Source organism: Glycine max, chromosome 11 (assembly GCF_000004515.6).
Source record: "Glycine max cultivar Williams 82 chromosome 11, Glycine_max_v4.0, whole genome shotgun sequence".
Classification (NCBI taxonomy): domain Eukaryota; kingdom Viridiplantae; phylum Streptophyta; class Magnoliopsida; order Fabales; family Fabaceae; genus Glycine; species Glycine max.
This window is the reverse complement of record NC_038247.2, coordinates 37,841,681-37,859,210: the sequence shown is the minus strand read 5'-3', so window position 1 is coordinate 37,859,210 and position 17,530 is coordinate 37,841,681. Positions and strand designations below refer to the sequence as shown.

General features: G+C 31.7%; 3 protein-coding genes across 4 annotated transcripts; all 3 read left to right on the top strand.

The window, feature by feature from the left end:
- The first annotated feature begins 1,022 nt into the window (after positions 1 to 1,022).
- Positions 1,023 to 5,828, top strand: SNAP11 (soluble NSF attachment protein 11). 2 transcript variants are annotated; one of them, XR_003263342.2, is made up of 9 exons: positions 1,023 to 1,437; positions 1,899 to 1,948; positions 2,058 to 2,130; positions 2,665 to 2,744; positions 2,916 to 3,067; positions 3,565 to 3,724; positions 3,809 to 3,873; positions 4,075 to 4,155; positions 5,510 to 5,652. XR_003263342.2 is itself a non-coding variant. In NM_001357417.1 (9 exons), exons 1-9 carry the CDS (start codon positions 1,293 to 1,295, stop codon positions 5,588 to 5,590), a joined length of 870 nt encoding a protein of 289 aa, NP_001344346.1. In that variant the 5' UTR covers positions 1,089 to 1,292; the 3' UTR covers positions 5,591 to 5,828. The 2 variants fall into 2 exon arrangements, 1 of the variants encoding a protein (NP_001344346.1); NM_001357417.1 differs by having other exon boundaries at positions 1,089 to 1,437; positions 3,809 to 3,856; positions 5,510 to 5,828.
- Positions 5,829 to 7,165: 1,337 nt separating this feature from the next.
- LOC100811964 (uncharacterized) lies at positions 7,166 to 9,743 on the top strand. Its single transcript, XM_003538442.5, has 2 exons — positions 7,166 to 7,422; positions 7,756 to 9,743. Exon 2 carries the CDS (start codon positions 7,833 to 7,835, stop codon positions 9,528 to 9,530), a length of 1,698 nt encoding a protein of 565 aa, XP_003538490.1. The 5' UTR covers positions 7,166 to 7,422; positions 7,756 to 7,832; the 3' UTR covers positions 9,531 to 9,743.
- Positions 9,744 to 16,145: 6,402 nt separating this feature from the next.
- Positions 16,146 to 17,100, top strand: LOC100813044 (wound-induced protein 1). The gene has a single exon (XM_006591334.4). The coding sequence runs from the start codon at positions 16,436 to 16,438 to the stop codon at positions 16,757 to 16,759; it is 324 nt and encodes a 107-aa protein (XP_006591397.2). The 5' UTR covers positions 16,146 to 16,435; the 3' UTR covers positions 16,760 to 17,100.
- Positions 17,101 to 17,530: the final 430 nt, after the last annotated feature.

Here is a 17,530-nt window from a genome sequence, read left to right as displayed (position 1 = left end):
GACACAAATTGTAAGTTAATAATAATTATTATAGCTGTAAAAAAATAGCTGTCATAATAATAATAATAATAATAATAGTTTAACATTTGAATTATAAAAATGTTTAGTTTTATATTAGATTAAACTAATCTTTCTTCTACTAAAAAATAACATTAAATTCCTACACAACAGGTTTATCAGTTTATAAGAGTTTTTTTTTATCGGCTATCAGTTTATAGAGTAATAAAGTTTTCTGGAAGAAGAAGAAGAAAAATCTTAGTTTTTCTTTTATGAGAATGTAAAATATACCTTAAGAAAATTCTGTTAGAATGTGTTTTGATGGAGAAATTTAAAATTCTAAGAAATTTTAAATTCTAAGAATTTCAAATACTTCAATTGAAATTCTTTTATTTTCAAAATTTTGTGTTTGGATAAAAAAAATTAAAATTATGACAATGGAAAAATGAATAAAAAAAATATGGTTGATGTGCTAGTTATACGTGTTCCTCTATGCTCACACTCGATTCATATTTTAGGAGCTCGGAGAAGACGGTAAGAAAAGAATTTCAATTTCTCACCAAGGAAATTGAAATTCCAGATTTTTAGTTATTTAAAATTCTGTTTTAAAATTCCAAAATTTTAAATTCTTCATAAAAAAACATCCAAACAATGAATTCTAAATTACAGAAATTCAAATTCTCTGATAAATTACTTTCTTAAAGTTTGTACAATTTTTTGTATGTAAATACGTTTATAAATTAAAAAAATGTTTGTGAAAAGTAATATTGACATAACGAAAACTATTTACAGAACATTGATGAAATTATTTTTAGATATATAATTATTAATACAAATATATAAATTCTATCAAATTAATAATATGCTAGTTATTAGAAAACTTTTAACAAGATTTTAATATAAAATTATTTTTAGTCGAAAATTAATGCACATGTTGCAAGTATCACTTGAAAATATCCCAAAGGAACCCAAAGTGGCGAGGCCCAAACTGATATGGAGGTACGGCAGAAAGCGTTAACCGGCCCATGACTGAATGAGGAAATAATTATCGAAAAAAATCGAAAATTAACAATTCTTCTTCTCACGCATTTCTGAAAACCCCTTACGGCTTACGCTGCTTTCTTTTTTCTTCATTTGCGGTTTTGATTTGGATTTGGATTTGGATTTGGACTTTGGTCGTCAACACAGCTTTTGGTCCTTCGCTTCGTTTACGAATCCTCTTCTTGTTGTTCCTGCAACGCACTGCATTCGATCAATCCATCCATCTTCACTTGCTTGGTTTCGATCGGAGGGAAATGGCCGATCAGTTATCCAAAGGAGAGGAATTCGAGAAGAAAGCTGAGAAGAAGCTCAGCGGTTGGGGCTTGTTTGGCTCCAAGTACGAAGATGCCGCCGATCTCTTTGATAAAGCCGCCAATTGCTTCAAGCTCGCCAAATCATGTTTTTCCTCTTTCCTCTCTACTTTTCTTATTATTATTGCTTTTTTAAATTCCATTTCGTGTCTCCGCAAAATGTTGATTCACTGTCATAATCATTGTTATTGCTGTTGTTTTATTGTTATTACTTCAATCGACGAGTGTGTTGAGTGTTGATTTGAGGTGTCCGATTTCCGATTAAATTGAAGTATAATGTTAATCTGATTTTAGAAGAAAATAATTTTAGGCTGATTTTACTGGAAAAGTATTCTTGCCTGATTTTTTTTATTATTTTGATTAATTTGTTGCATAGAAATTAGAACTGTGGAAAAGCGGTGGATTAACCGAACTACTCTCTGTGTTGTGACTGCTCTCACTTTCAATTTGACGACTAATCGCTTTATTTTGTTGAGTGTGACGAACTTTGAAATTTATGTTGGAATAGTTCTGTATGTTGTTCTTGATTTGATCTGCGTGGCATTTTAGGGGACAAAGCTGGAGCGACATACCTGAAGTTGGCAAGTTGTCATTTGAAGGTAATATTCAGACTTGGGGTTTTGGAGTGGGCTATTTCCTGCTGAATCTCTTTTGCATCCTTTAGTTGGCTAATGAGCCTGCAATGACATTGTTGTGTTCTTTTTCTAGTTGGAAAGCAAGCATGAAGCTGCACAGGCCCATGTTGATGCTGCACATAGCTATAAAAAAACTAATATAAACGGTATGCTTGTGTGTCAGCTGTTACCACCTCTACAATTCTTTCTCATTTACGATTTCTGCTCTGGCTTCCATTCAGCAAGGTCAATTCCTTAATGTTTCTCTATATCGACTTTAATGCAAATCTTATGAAACTATTGCAACATTTTTGCACGAACAAATGATATAAAGCAAATCTCATTGTTTAATCTTTACATATGTGTAAATCAAATACTGGGCTTCACATAGATAAGCTCTGAGTTGGGGTTCATTCTTTTATCTAGGTTGGTTTAAGTCAGAAATTGAAGTTGATTTGTGAATGCATAAGTTGCTTACATTTGAGTTCCATCTGATTGTTTTCTTTTTATGAATGTCTATGTCATAGCCTTATTTTGATTTTTTATTTGCTGACTGTTATTAGATTGGAATTCATGATCATATCCCTAAGCAGTAAGCAGAAACAAATTATTTTGCAGTCTTGCTTGTGTTAGTATGTCCCACTTGCATTAGTAAGAACTAACAAGACAATTGAAGTTACCTTTTCTTTCTTTGAATACAGAGTCTGTATCTTGCTTAGACCAAGCCGTAAATCTTTTCTGTGACATTGGAAGACTATCTATGGCTGCTAGATATTTAAAGGTACATTATATCTATGACATTGGTATCTCTACTCCGGGGTATATTTTTAATTTATTCTCTTGCCCATATTCAGCTTCGAGATATTGATCCTGTGATTAAGTGCATTGAAGTATATGAAGTTATTTGAATCCCTAATTTTAATTTTAACCGGGTTCACTATTATACACACAGGAAATTGCTGAATTGTATGAGGGTGAACAGAATATTGAGCAGGCTCTTGTTTACTATGAAAAATCAGCTGATTTTTTTCAAAATGAAGAAGTGACAACTTCTGCAAACCAATGCAAACAAAAAGTTGCCCAGTTTGCTGCTCAGCTAGAACAGTAAGATTTTGTACTTTCTGAATATTGCGTCTCTTTTATTATGCTGATGAAATTGATTAATATTTCTTCAACTTGGATTTATTCTTTAATTGGTTAGTCATTTCTTCTGGGAACTTTCTTTCTGGCCTTTATTTTGTTCAGTACCCTTCCTCCAACCCACTCTCCTCAGGTTAACATTAGCTTAGGTCAGTGTAGGTTGTTTGACACTGAGTTTTAATTGGTATGGATGTATGGTCTATGATTTTAATAGAAATCTAGCATATTTCTTTCCACAATCCATAATATGATGACTTGTTTACATGGTGCGAACAAAAGTCGGTCCATTGCTGCATTTGGTATGGGTTGGATATGTTATTGTGTACAATTTGTTCTAGTTGGAGCAGGAACTGCTAAAGAAATCCAAACTTTATTTTTTAAATGGAGGGAACTTTATCAGAGTTTTTTTTTTTGTTAAATTGAACTTTAACTGTTTCTTTGTTATGATAACTCTTCTTTAGATATCAGAAGTCGATTGAGATTTACGAAGAGATAGCTCGCCAATCCCTCAACAATAATTTGCTGAAGTATGGAGTTAAAGGACACCTGCTTAATGCTGGCATCTGCCAACTCTGTAAAGGGGATGTTATTGCTGTAACCAATGCATTAGAACGATATCAGGTCTAAGTTTTTTCAATAGTCAACTTCTTGTGACTGGACAGCTTATTTGTTGCTCAATTATTTAGATATGTTTTTATTTTGCAGGAACTGGATCCAACATTTTCGGGAACACGTGAATATAGATTTTTGGCGGTAGGTCACTAGTTTTGGTATTTCGTTATTATTTTTTTATTTCCAAGTAAATTGGATTAGAATATTTGAACTTCTTGGTTGCTGTCTCCTGGGTCATAATGTTTTATTATATTTTGGTATTAGCATAGCATTGTGATAGCACTATTACTATTTTGTTTGCTGATTCACTAGTACATTTGCCAGATGAAACTGACATTTTTTTTAATCCTGGTGGATAGGACATTGCTGCTGCAATTGATGAAGAAGATGTTGCGAAGTTTACTGATGTTGTCAAGGAATTTGATAGCATGACCCCTCTGGTAAGCTCCAAAAGTTGTTAAGTAGGATAACTTCTAGTGGTATTTAACAAAAATACTTCCACTGTATTTTTTATCCACATTTTATACAAGAATAAACATAACCTTTCATAACTTAATTCTCAATTTGTACAGCAATTAAATGGAAATATTTGCCAGATTGAAGTTTCCCCCTGAAATTTAAGTTCTATTTGATTACCTAGAGTATAATTTCCGTATTGTCACTCAATCACTGTAAAATGTATTTTATTTTATTTTTGCTTACAAAGGTGCCTTAAAGGCAGCTACAACCTAACAGAACGGGGATGGACCACCCCCACAAAATCACTGTATTATGCATTTGAATTTAAGCAGTCCTGTTTGGAATGCTAAAATAATAAGTGCACATGTCACCAAATTTGGTAGGATTAACATTTCTTGTTTTTGGCCATAATAAACTGTTCAACTTAACGGTTAAAAGAGATGGTTTAAAGCAGTGCTTCTGAAGTAGTTGTGATTAATCAAATTCTACAAATCATGAATTGCTTAGAGGGTTGGACAGACATTTTAGCTGGTGGTTTCAATTGCCTGTTGAATATGTGAAAGTAAACCAAAGCAAAATTATAATTTGTTTCTTTTGTCTCTGTTTCACATATACACATTGAATCTTGATGATACACAGCCTTGTTATCCTTCCAGTGTTTTTTTAGTGTTCTTGAGCATCTATTCTTGTTGGTCATGTGTTTTCTTCACTCTTGTACCTGATTCTTTTCCTACAACGATAAATATGTATCTTTTTTTTTTTTCATCTAAATATGTAATTTTAAATTTCTAATCAATCGTTGCTTCCAAAATACTCTCTCTGTCCCAAAATAAGTGTTGTCCTAGATTGTTTAACAAGACCAAGAAAAACTAATAAATAGATGAAAAAAATAGTAATTTTACAAAACTAACCTTAGTATTAATATTACATTGAAAAACTAAAGTGACATTACTAGGGGTATTAGCAGAAAAAAACAATTAATATTGCATTGAAAAGCTAACATGACACTTATTTTGGGACTTTTCTTCAAAATTCAAATGCAGACACTTATTTTGAGACATGGAATTCTAGATATTGTGTTTCCCTGTATGCCCTAGACATACGTATTTAACTGGTATGGATGAGTTTAGGAACGTCATTAATTTAGGGGGAGGCAATAGCTTACCTATAAGTACTTTCTAACTTATCTCAATTAGTTTGAGAGTCCAATTTATTAAAACAAGCTCTTTTTAAATGTCTGGCCCTCTTGCTGATTTTTTTGTTTTCTTTTCTTTTGCATTACATAAGTGGTACCACTGTCTGTAGCTCATCAACATTGCATGTGTGCTTGTGCAGGATTCTTGGAAGACCACACTTCTTTTGAGGGTGAAGGAAAAGCTGAAAGCCAAAGAACTTGAGGAGGATGATCTTACTTAAATTATACCTTTAATATTCTGGCGGTTGGACCTATTGTTTGATGATTTACACTGTTTTGTGTGTCTGTCTAGTTGTTCATCTTACACATCTCCTTACAGAGTGTACTTGCTTTGGTATTGAATTGGTCTGACTGAATTCAAGAAATGAGTTTTTAATGAGGTTGCCGGAGTCTGATCTTATCTACACTATGAATTGAATTATATCTTGTTTTACACCTGGTTTATGCGAACCTGTTACCAATATTAATTCCTGTTACTTATACGAATAATTCATTAGAAAACATACGATTGCATAATTTACCAATTGATATTTTAGAGTTGAAAATAAGGTGGTAGCATTTTTTCAGTATGATTTTCGTTTCGCCTGGTAAAGCCAATTGTAAATGAATGATAGTGTGTGTAAAACTATGGAAGGTTAAATCGCAAATTATAGCTTTGAACAAGAAAAGCCCAACTTTATTTGTAAAAATTAAAGTCTATGTCTATAGCTTCCTTTCTTTTCTTTTTTTCCATTTCCCGACAAATGGCATCGTGATTTGTGACTGTTCTACTTTTTGTTCCGGCTTCTATTTTATTATTATCTATTACTAAAAAGAAGGTTGGACTGGGACAGGTGTCAACATCTGATGAGAAATTTTTCTATTTTTAATAAAATATTATCATTAGTCTAATTAACTTTAGGACCAAATTAAACTTAAAATAAATAAGGGGTTAAAATTCTATTTTGACCCATTTTTAATAAAATATCATCATTAGTCTAATTAATATGCTTCTTTATTGATTTTTTTCTTAATAAAAGTATGATTTGGTAAATCATAATAAGCTAATTATACGAAGAAGCGCGTGACACGATACGCGTGCATGGAAATAAAGAGAGATGCTCCACATTTTTTACTTTTACTTTTGATTTTTTTAGTGGCACTTGGTTGGTTTGAGTGTTTATTTTTTACTTTTATTTTTAATTTTTGTAAATATTTTTTTTTTAAGATATAGAAAACATGTATCGAAAAAAATATATTCTAAAATGATACATTTACATTGGGTTTTTTACTTTTCTAGAAAAGGTTAAAAAGATTGATGTTTTATTTTTAGTTTTGACCTTAATTTTTTTGAAATATTTTGAGAGAAAATATTTTTTGAATTTAAAAAAAATGTATCTTTTATTTCTTTAAAAATAAAAATATAAAATATTTCAACCAAACTGAGGTTAGTTCTTTTTTTCTTAACAAAATTACAAATTTCATTTTTAATGATGAACGTCCAATAGAAAGGTAATTGAATGTTATCAAATCAATATTCAATTAGAATTTGGATTGAAATAATAACATTGAAAAAATGGTAAATTAAATTCGTAAATTAAATTATAAAGAAATTAAATTTGCAATTATGAGACAAATAGTTGGCAAAATTTTTGTCCTTTTTTTCTTCCCAAATGTGAATTTTCCATACATTGAGTGCTTCCTTGGCCTTTACTTTTTCTTGCCGGTGGCGGCCTGTAACCAGCAGTCATATTGGACGGTAAACTGTTAAAGAGACAATCTTAATTCTAATTCACCGCTCATTGTTTGACTGGGTTGTTACCTGCGAGTACGTGGAGTCATTCTTGTTTCGCCAACTGTATGTTTGCATGTCACTCTTGTTTGTTTAACTTTTTTTCTTTTCTTTCTGAAACTGCTTTTTTTGTTTAACTTTTTCCTTTGTATCAGTGCTTAGACTTTTGATTCCATACGATTTCTTGTTTCTGAATATTATCAATCAAACACACATAACTATCTGTGAGGAAATAAATCACTTGCATTCACACTTCCGCGTCGTGACTCAGCTAATTAATTGGTATGTCTAATTTTCACCACCACCTTATTATTATGCCTTCAACAATTTAATGCTATTATTCTCAGATTTCTTTTCTTTTTGCTACATTCTCTCACTGTTCTGAGAATTGAATTTTGTTGAATTATTAGAAAACAGATTTTCTGTTTTCATTTCTGATTTCAAAATTGTTTATTAGGTATATGAACACAATCATCATCACCATAACAAAAGTAATCAATTCTCTGTCTATATTTTTTATTTGCATTGATACCTTCCCCGGTGCTTATATGAATGCATAGAAAATTTGCCACTGATTTGTAACCTTAGCATAGTTTCTTTATGTCTTTTTCGCAGTATTTGTTCTGTACCTATACCATTGATGATACTACGGTTCTGATTTGATCGACAAAGCTCAGATTTTTTTTATCAGAATGGTTTCGGTTGATAATGGGATTGGGAATTCCAAAGATGAAATTGAGGAATCTAATGGGAATAAAGTGAATGAGTTTACATCTATAGATATTTCAACTACTCATAAAACATTTGTGAACAGTGAAGATCCTCAGAGAAGGCTTCAGGGCACGTTAGGTTCTTCTGTTCCTAATAGGATAAACTTTCTTAAATTTGATTCTGCATCTGCCAAATTCAGAAGGCTTGCTACTGAGAGAGACCAGGTTTCACTATCTGTGCCTTCTCCTCGTCCAAAGAGCTTAAGATCACGTTTCAGTGGCATGTTTGCTCAGAAACTTGACTGGGGTTCAGTCAAGAAAATGTTCATTGAATGGATTAGAAGTCCAATGAACATGGCCCTTTTTGTGTGGATTGTTTGTGTCGCGGTTTCGGGAGCAATTCTGTTCCTTGTCATGACAGGTATGTTGAATGGTCTACTACCTAGAAAGTCTCAGAGAAATACATGGTTTGAAATAAACAACCAAATACTCAATGCATTGTTTACACTCATGTGTTTGTACCAACACCCTAAGAGATTCTACCACCTTGTTCTTCTGATCAGATGGAGACCAACTGACATCTCTAGGCTTAGAAAGGTATATTGCAAGAATGGCACTTACAAGCCTCACGAGTGGACACATATGATGGTAGTTGTGATTCTCCTTCATGTTAACTGTTTTGCTCAATATGCACTTTGTGGTCTAAACTTAGGGTATAAAAGGTCTGAGAGGCCTGCCATTGGAGTTGGAATATGTATATCTTTTGCAATTGCTGCTCCTGCAATTGCTGGTTTGTACACCATTCTTAGCCCACTTGGGAAGGACTATGATTGTGAGATGGATGAAGAAGCACAGGTTCAAGTTACGGCTTCTCAAGGGCAAGAGCAGCTGAGAGAGAAACCATTTGAGAAGAATTATTCATTTGCATCCAAAGATGATCGACAAAGGTTTGTTGAAAATAGACCTAAGTGGAGTGGAGGAATACTTGACATTTGGAACGATATTTCCTTGGCATATCTCTCACTTTTCTGCACTTTTTGTGTGTTTGGGTGGAATATGGAGAGACTTGGCTTTGGAAACATGTATGTTCATATTGCCACTTTTATGCTGTTTTGTATGGCACCCTTCTGGATTTTTTTTTTGGCTTCTGTTAACATAGATGATGACAATGTTAGGCAGGCTCTAGCAGCTGTTGGAATCATTCTTTGTTTTCTTGGTTTACTGTATGGTGGATTTTGGAGGATCCAAATGAGAAAGAGGTTCAATTTACCTGCCTATGACTTCTGTTTTGGCAAGCATTCAGTTTCTGATTGCATACTTTGGCTATGCTGTTGCTGGTGCACTCTTGCTCAAGAAGCAAGGACGGGGAATAACTATGATCTTGTAGAAGATAAATTCTCAAGGAAAGAAACTGATACTAGAGATGAAAAACCATCAATTTCACCTTTGGCTCGTGAAGATGTAGTATCAACCAAATCTGGCACAAGTTCTCCTCTTGGTAGTACTAGCAATTCTTCCCCTTATGTGATGAAAACATCTAGTCCTCCAAATTCAAGCAATGTCTTAAAGGGATATTACACTTCAGATAGGATGCTATCTAATTTGAACCAAGAGAATTGTGAAAGAGGTAAAGATGGAACAATGAACCCGCCGGCTCCTTCATTGATACAAAGAGAATGATTGTTGAGTTTTACAATTTTAATGTGTGTTCCATCTATACTGAGACTAAGTGAGTATTAATGGTTGTGAATTGGCAACCAGGTTAATTTGTTCTCCATCTTGCCTTTAGCAAATAATGTGTTGGTTAATATAGTTTCCATGCTGATCTTATGACATTGGCAGATAGGCATCAGTGAATGATTATACAATATATGGATTTTCCTTCTTGTTCAATCCAAAGATACAACTTGCTCCACTTTCAGGGAACTTTAGTTTCTACATTGAGGTTACTTCAAAAATTAAGTAACTGTAATACAGAAATGAAGCTAATTTTTGCACTGTGTAGATAAACTTTTCTATATAAAAGTAATAAAAATCAAGCTTTTATGTTTAATAAGAAAAGTATAAGAAAACAATTATACCCAATGTGTAGTTATATGCATTTTTTGCAAGTTTGTCTGCATCTTATGAGGTTTGGGGGTGTATTCAATTGAGATTTTAAAGGATTATAAAAGACTTTTTAAAAAAAATTGAGGTATTCAATCAAGATTTTTAAATAATAAAAATAAGTCTTGTGGTATTCAATCAAGATTATTAGGATTTTTAAGGAATTCAAGAAAATTTAGTGGTATTCAATTAAGATTTTTTGCAACTTAAAAAAAAGTTTTTTAGTATTAAAAAGTATACAATTTTTGATGAATTCTTTTTTAGGATGAATTTTAATGGATTTTATAAGATTGTTTATTAGAAAATACACATTAAACAATATTATTCAAACTCATGAGATTTTATGATATTTTTTTTTCTTTTTTGTCAAGTGACATGTATTTCTTTTTTCATTACACATAAGCGGTAGACATTCATAATTTTTTTACACTTTCCACCAACGGACAACATGCCTTGAAATGTATGATATGAGATATCTTTTCAATTCTTTGAATTTTGGGTATCTTGATTGCATGTTTATACATATGAATGAATGTGAATATATATAAATATGAAAAATATGTCATTTTAATAAACGTACAAAGTTGACTTATGTAAAAATGGATAAATATATAAATTGGATTTGAAACAATTATGGACATGTTTTTTGTTTGGTGAGATCATTATTATGAGAATGACTATAAGAATTCATGCTACCACATTGTTGTATATAGTTTTTATACAATTAATATGATGATTGAAGAAAAATGAGCCTATTATACTTGTAAATATGTTAGGAAAAATTTATTTGTTATGCAACATGTTTAGGATTCTTTGTACAAGATGGATTTTAAGTGTTAGGTGAAAAAAAAATTAAATCCTTATCAATAATTTTAAATATTTTTTAAAAATTCAAGGAACCATTAAAATTTTAAAAATCTATAATGTCATTTCAAATATTATGAATTCATATTCTATAAATTCATTAAAATTCAAACTACAAGATCATAATCATAAAAGTCTTTTAACAAAAATTTTAGAAGTCATTATATTCTTACAAAATCTTTTAAAATTCGATAAAAAAAATTTATATTAAAATAATCTTTTAAAATTTTAATCTAATATACTATTTAATAGGCTTGCTTTTGAGGTTTGGCATGGACGCCTAATTGCTTGGTCAAATATCTCCATTATTCAACAAGTTATATGCAATTCCTTTTACATTACTTTCTCTATAATGATGCACAAAAAACTGATTCATATGTAGTTAACTGAACCGCTGCTTTTCTCATGAAATCTATCCATTTGGACTCGCATGAGAAAGGTCGAAGCCTGTGCTGCAACGATTCGGGTATGGAATACGATAATCTCTAAAAATTGAAGGTATAGATATGTTAACATAAAATATAACATGACATAAATTAAATAACAAATATGTAGATTATTGCAAAAAATAATTTTACAAATTCATATTTCATAATTAAAGATGACTAAATTTAATTAGGGAAAATAAAATAAAAAGCGGAAATAAAGGAAAAACATTCCCAAATTTTAACTAAAAAATCTCAATTCTTTAGAAAATAAATTAACTAATAACTAAAGGAACTAGTAAGGTAAAAGAATGGCTAGTCATACTTCAAGTTACACCTATAATCACGGACCAATGATACAATTGCACGTTCTCTTTTTAGCTACGTACGTGGAATGCAACAAAGAAAACCTTGCACCTTGGTCTTGTTTGAATCTTCCAACGATAGATTATAAAAAGTATTTCCAATTGCCTTCTCAGGTCACTTCAAACCAATATTGTCCCGTTTGTTAGCTGTCCCTCATTTCTTCAGAGTTCAGAGATTGCAACATTGGATAGAGTAGGGGATGTAAGAAGATAAATTATACTATATATTAATTTTATACAATTTTCTTTTAAATAATAGAGATGGAAAAAATTATGCAATTTTCTTATAAATAATAGAGATGGAAGAGAAGAGAAAAATATAAAATTAATTAGTGTTGTGGTAAAAAGAAATAAATGCAATTAGTTGTAAAAGATATTTTAAAAATTTGTTGCAAGAAGAAAAGAGAAAACAAGAAGTTAGATGTGAAACAAAAAAGTGATATGTCAACAAGATAAAAGAAAAAAAGTAAATTATAAAAACTGTTTACAAACATAATATCAAAATACTATAGACTTAACCCTGTCTTATCATCTTTTATGAATCTCAATATATTTCTATGCATATATCAACATTAGTATCACTGAATTTCATGGGCATTGACACTGAACACTGGAGGATGTATGAACTATGAAGTATGAACTGGAGTGCTTTTTGTCTTCTTCTTAGGCTTACAAAAGCTTCTCGAGATATTCATTGTCTTTATTGAACAAATTACAGGTAAAAAAGGACAAATAAACCTCGAACTTTGATTCTTAAAAATAATGTCTTTTACTTTAATTTCTAATTAATTTGATAGATTGTCATATAATATCATCTATTTTAGTTTTTCTCATTACATTTTTTATTGTTACAAAAAGTTAAAATGAATAATATTTTATAATAAGTTACACATCAAGAAACAGAGTGAAGATTTTATGCAATCAATAAATAATTAAGCCATTAATAATTATACTAAAGTGAAGGTTACTTAAAAAAATAACAAAAAAACAAACAAAACACTTGCAAGACATTGCTGTAAAGTAGAGATACCCAACACAACATAAATGGTCGACGCGTCACGGCACACAATCCAACTTTCCTTGCTAAACACTACCACAAACAAAGGAGAGAAAAAAATATATGATTCATTGTTGATTAGCATTAATAGGTTTCTTTTACAAATTAATTTTGCAAATGAGACTGTTTTAAAACAAATTTTAACATAAGGTTGTTTTAGTACGTAAAATTTATGCAAAACGACAACAACAATGACGAAACCGCCTCGTGCAAACACGTGGCAGTGGACCCGCCACTACAACGGGCGAGAAAGGCAAACCCGCCACTGCTGATAATGAGATAGCCATGCAGCAGTGGTACCGCCCGTCCTAGTGGCGATTTAGAGTGCAACAGTGACGTATGACGATATGCTATATTTGTCAGGGGATTCTTCATTCAATTTCGAGCATTTTGACACATTATAAGTCTCAAACAGACATTTCTATCAAAAGTTATACCCGTTTCAATTTTCGGTACAAAAAAGCATATCAGCACGGGCGAGTTTGCCTTTCTCGCCAACTATAGTGGCGGGTCCACTGCCACATGTTTGCACGAGGCGATTTCGCCATTATTGTTGGCATTTTGCATGGATTTTACATAATAAAATAGCCCCACGTTAGAATTTGTTTTAAAATAGTCCTATTTGTAGAATTAATTTGTAAAAGAAATCCTATTAGTACAATTTGCCTTAGCATTACCAATGAAGTTGGGCCTATGCCCTCCTTAGTACCAAAAACAAAAGCATATGAAGTTGGGTTTAACATAAAAGAGTTTATTCTTCACAGCTTGATGAACTAAAATTTTAATTTCTACTTTGATATTTGTCCAAATTTAATATCCGATCATATTTTAAATAGAACTACCTTTAGAAAAAATAAATGTAAGAAACTAAAAAAAAATGTTTTAACATTAAAATCATCGACACTCTATAAATGGTGCCCTACCCACAGATCACTCTTTAGTGTTTTTAATACCCTGACTCAGCAAGCAATATAATACACTTACTCCCCAAACCTAAAAATAATATAAAAATCAAACAAAATGATATTTATGTGAAATTAGAGTTTGAGATCTTCTTTTCTTTGCAAACTTGCCACCTTTGAAGTGAAACATAAGACGAAATAGATAGTGACACGCTGACAAGGACACCAAAATATTAGATAGCTACATACATTGATGCATTGTGTCTAGCAATGCATGCCATGACTGATTGAGGAGCTTCTCCATAAATGAATAGCATGTTTATGGTATGGGACAGTAGAGTAGTGGAGAGTTGCTTCTGGGGGAGTGATTATTTGGGGCATTGGCAAATGGCAATTGCCATCCAACACAATCCAACACAATACATACACTGATAAAATAGTACAGTGGACATCATGGACCATGCTTATGTCTTATGTGATTTGGATTGATTGCACTCCCATATCGGAACAGTTGCTATTGTTACTATGCCATTCGTATTTAAATTTGAGAAAAATGGTTATTAACTTATTAGCAAGGCTAAAACAATTTATATTATTATTCAATCACAACCATCATTATCATATATAATTAATTTTTATAATAATTACTTTAAAATCATATAAATGTTAATTTATAATTAAATGATATCACACTATAAAATAATTTTATAATATCAATACATACTCATTAAATGAAACTGTTAATATGAGAATTTTGTCAAATGAATAATATATAAATGGCATAAATATTAGTATAAGTAATTTTAAGTTTTGAAAACTGCCTTTGATCCTTATAAACCTCAGAAATTTTAATTCATTGAATTTGTAATTTTTAAATTTGAACCAAATTGATGATTAAAATTAACTCATATTTTTCTCTTCGACTTAGTTTGGATTCATGAGTCATCTAGTAGACCTAGATCTATGTCCACTCTTATGTGTATTCACTCAGAAGTCATTACCATTCATTTTTTTCTTTTTGACAAAATGGTATGCTGAAAATTTATAAGCGAAATTTCCTCTCTTATATGGTACCATTTGAAATATAAGTTAGTCAACAAAAAAAAAAGAATTATAAGTTGAAAAAATTAAGCATGTTTTTTCTTCTTCTTAAATTTATAATAATTATTATTATAATGATGGCTTTTGTTTGGAATCTTAATCGGTGCCGTCAGTTGAATCCAAAAAGAATACACAGAAGTGCTTTCCGACCAAGAAAACCAAAACAGTTGCTAACTTTGCGCTTCATGTTGGCGTTGTTCGTTGAGATGCAGAAAAGTTCAGAAAATCATTTTTGCTTTTTTCACTAAAGAATGGAAACGGATTACCCTTTTTAGTTTAAATTTCTTTTTGCCTTGTTTCCTGCAATGATTTGTTTTTAACGAAAGAATGGAAACATATTATTTTTTTTTAATTTAAATTTCCTTTATCCTTGTTTCCTGCAATACATCTAATTGCGTACAAGATACAACTAAATTTGTAGTTAACTTTTTTTTATATATTTATATGTCACTTTAAAAACATATAATATTAGTTACTAATTTATGAACGGCATCTTAACATTTTCTTAATTGAATAACATTGTAAAATTATTTACATTATCAAAGTATAACCTATTTTTTCATTATTATTTTACAGTATACACTTGCCAAAAAAATTGATAATAAATTTTTTAATGTTAACCAAAATAGGCTATAATTGACGTAATTTTATAACTCATTTTTTAATATCAAGCAAAACTTAAGTGAAATTTATTAAATCATTAAATCCTATTATTCATTACATATTAGTTGACGCAATTTTCTAATATTCTTTACCCATTTTTTAATACTCCGTATACACTTAAATTTGATAATATGTAATTAGCATTAAGACAAAAGTATATTGTTTTGGGTTTTTTCGCGAGTGAAAACTGAAAAGTCTAAATTTTCAAAACAAGTAACGTACCTACTGTGTTAAGAAGGCACCAAACAAAGGTAAGCTAAACCCGTTAACGTAACAAAGTAACCAAAAAAACAAAGACAAGCAAACGCATTTATAACATACATGCTTTCACTTATCACTTTTTTTAAAAAGAAAAGATAGCAACAAGGTTTGAAGTTTGAAGGTATAAAAATATACTTTTATTAAAGAATATTTATTAATGATACAACTAAAAATAGGTCAATGATATCATAATAGTAATAGTGATGAATAATATATAATTTAATTGAAATCAATTAAGTTTCTTGTTTTGGAGTCTGAGTCCCACAGTTTTTGTGTGTTTTTGGTGAAAGCCCTTCACACACATCACTGAACTAAATGCTCAAATTAAGTCAATAAAGTAGGCTTGACCGTCGCTTCAGTTTCATCCCTAATGACGTTGCAGCATTTAAATAAAACCCGCGTACTATTTCCATCTTAATCCACTCGTATTCCAACTTCCAATGAAAAACCAACACGTCATCAAATAAAAAAATGTTCCAACTAGTACCGTCCGCACTCGATCACAAGCTTCCCCATGCGGACTTCCTATATAAACCCCTCTTCCTTCCCATTTCAAGACTCAACTCAAACAACAAAAATAAGACATTGTTTGGTTTGGTTACTTGCTCGAATTTCCTCGAATCGCTTAATTTGTATTTGATTAGTTAAACCGCAACGCGGAATCTCTTTTCTCGAACTGGCTAACTCTCAGGCAAGTGGTTCGGACGCTGATTCCAGCAACAAGCGGCTGGTGCTCGCACTGTATGACGCCCTAAACTCCGGCGACTCCGACGCCGTCGTCAAGATCGTCGCCGCCGACCTCGAGTGGTGGTTCCATGGTCCGCCCTCACACCAGTTTTTGATGCGCATGCTCACCGGCGACTCCGCTGCCGACAACTCCTTCCGCTTCCTTCCGCAGTCCATCGCCGCCTTCGGCTCCACCGTCATCGTCGAGGGCTGCGACACCGCCCGCAACATTGCCTGGGTCCACGCCTGCACCGTCACGGATGGGATAATTACTCAGATCAGAGAGTACTTCAACACCGCCCTCACCGTCACCCGCATCCACGATTCCGGCGAGATTGTTCCGGCTAGCTCCGGCGCCGGCCGTTTGCCCTGTGTCTGGGAAAGCAGCGTCTCCGGTCGGGTCGGGAAATCCGTACCCGGTTTGGTTCTTGCAATATAAAATAATTATTAACAAGTAATTAGGGAAGAACGCGGTCACGTGTGAATAATAATTAAATAAGGAGGTTGTGCACGTGGCGGTGACTGGGTCGAACGGTTTCAGGGAACATTGATATATTTTCGTAGTATTGGTGTGTTCTAGAGGTTAGAGAGATGTGAGACCCTATTGGTGGGGTTTCTTATTTCTTTAATTTTCTCAGGTTTGGTTTGTTTTTGTTTTGTTTGCTTGTGTGTTTTGGGAACCACTATGGGCCTATCCAGGTGGCTGTATCTTTCTTTTGTAATGCGGTTTGTTGATGATGATGATGATGCAATAAGAATATCTATGGATTATGGTTTTAAGAACTGTGTTGTGATGATGCTAAATTCGTTTATTATTTTATTTAGTATATTTGTCTTCTCATTGTTCAAGTTTGTTAATTGGGTAAGGTATAAATCTAATTTGACACCCAAATTAAGTTATCTCTTCTTTTCTCTAAAATGTGGTTTTGTATTTTAGAGAATGAAAATAAAATTAAAATCATTGATTAGAAAATAATTTGTGGATAATTATAATTGTGATAAAATCAAATAGGCTTGAATATGTTTTTAATTTCTTAAATATGAGTCATATTTTTTTTTGAAATTTATAAAATATTTTTTTAATCCTTTTATAAAGTTAGTCAAATCAGAAATAAAAGATTAATAATTTGTCATTTTTATGGTCAGAAATTGATTTTTTATTTTATATTTTAAAATATGATTTTTTTTGTGATTTTAAACTATAATAGGC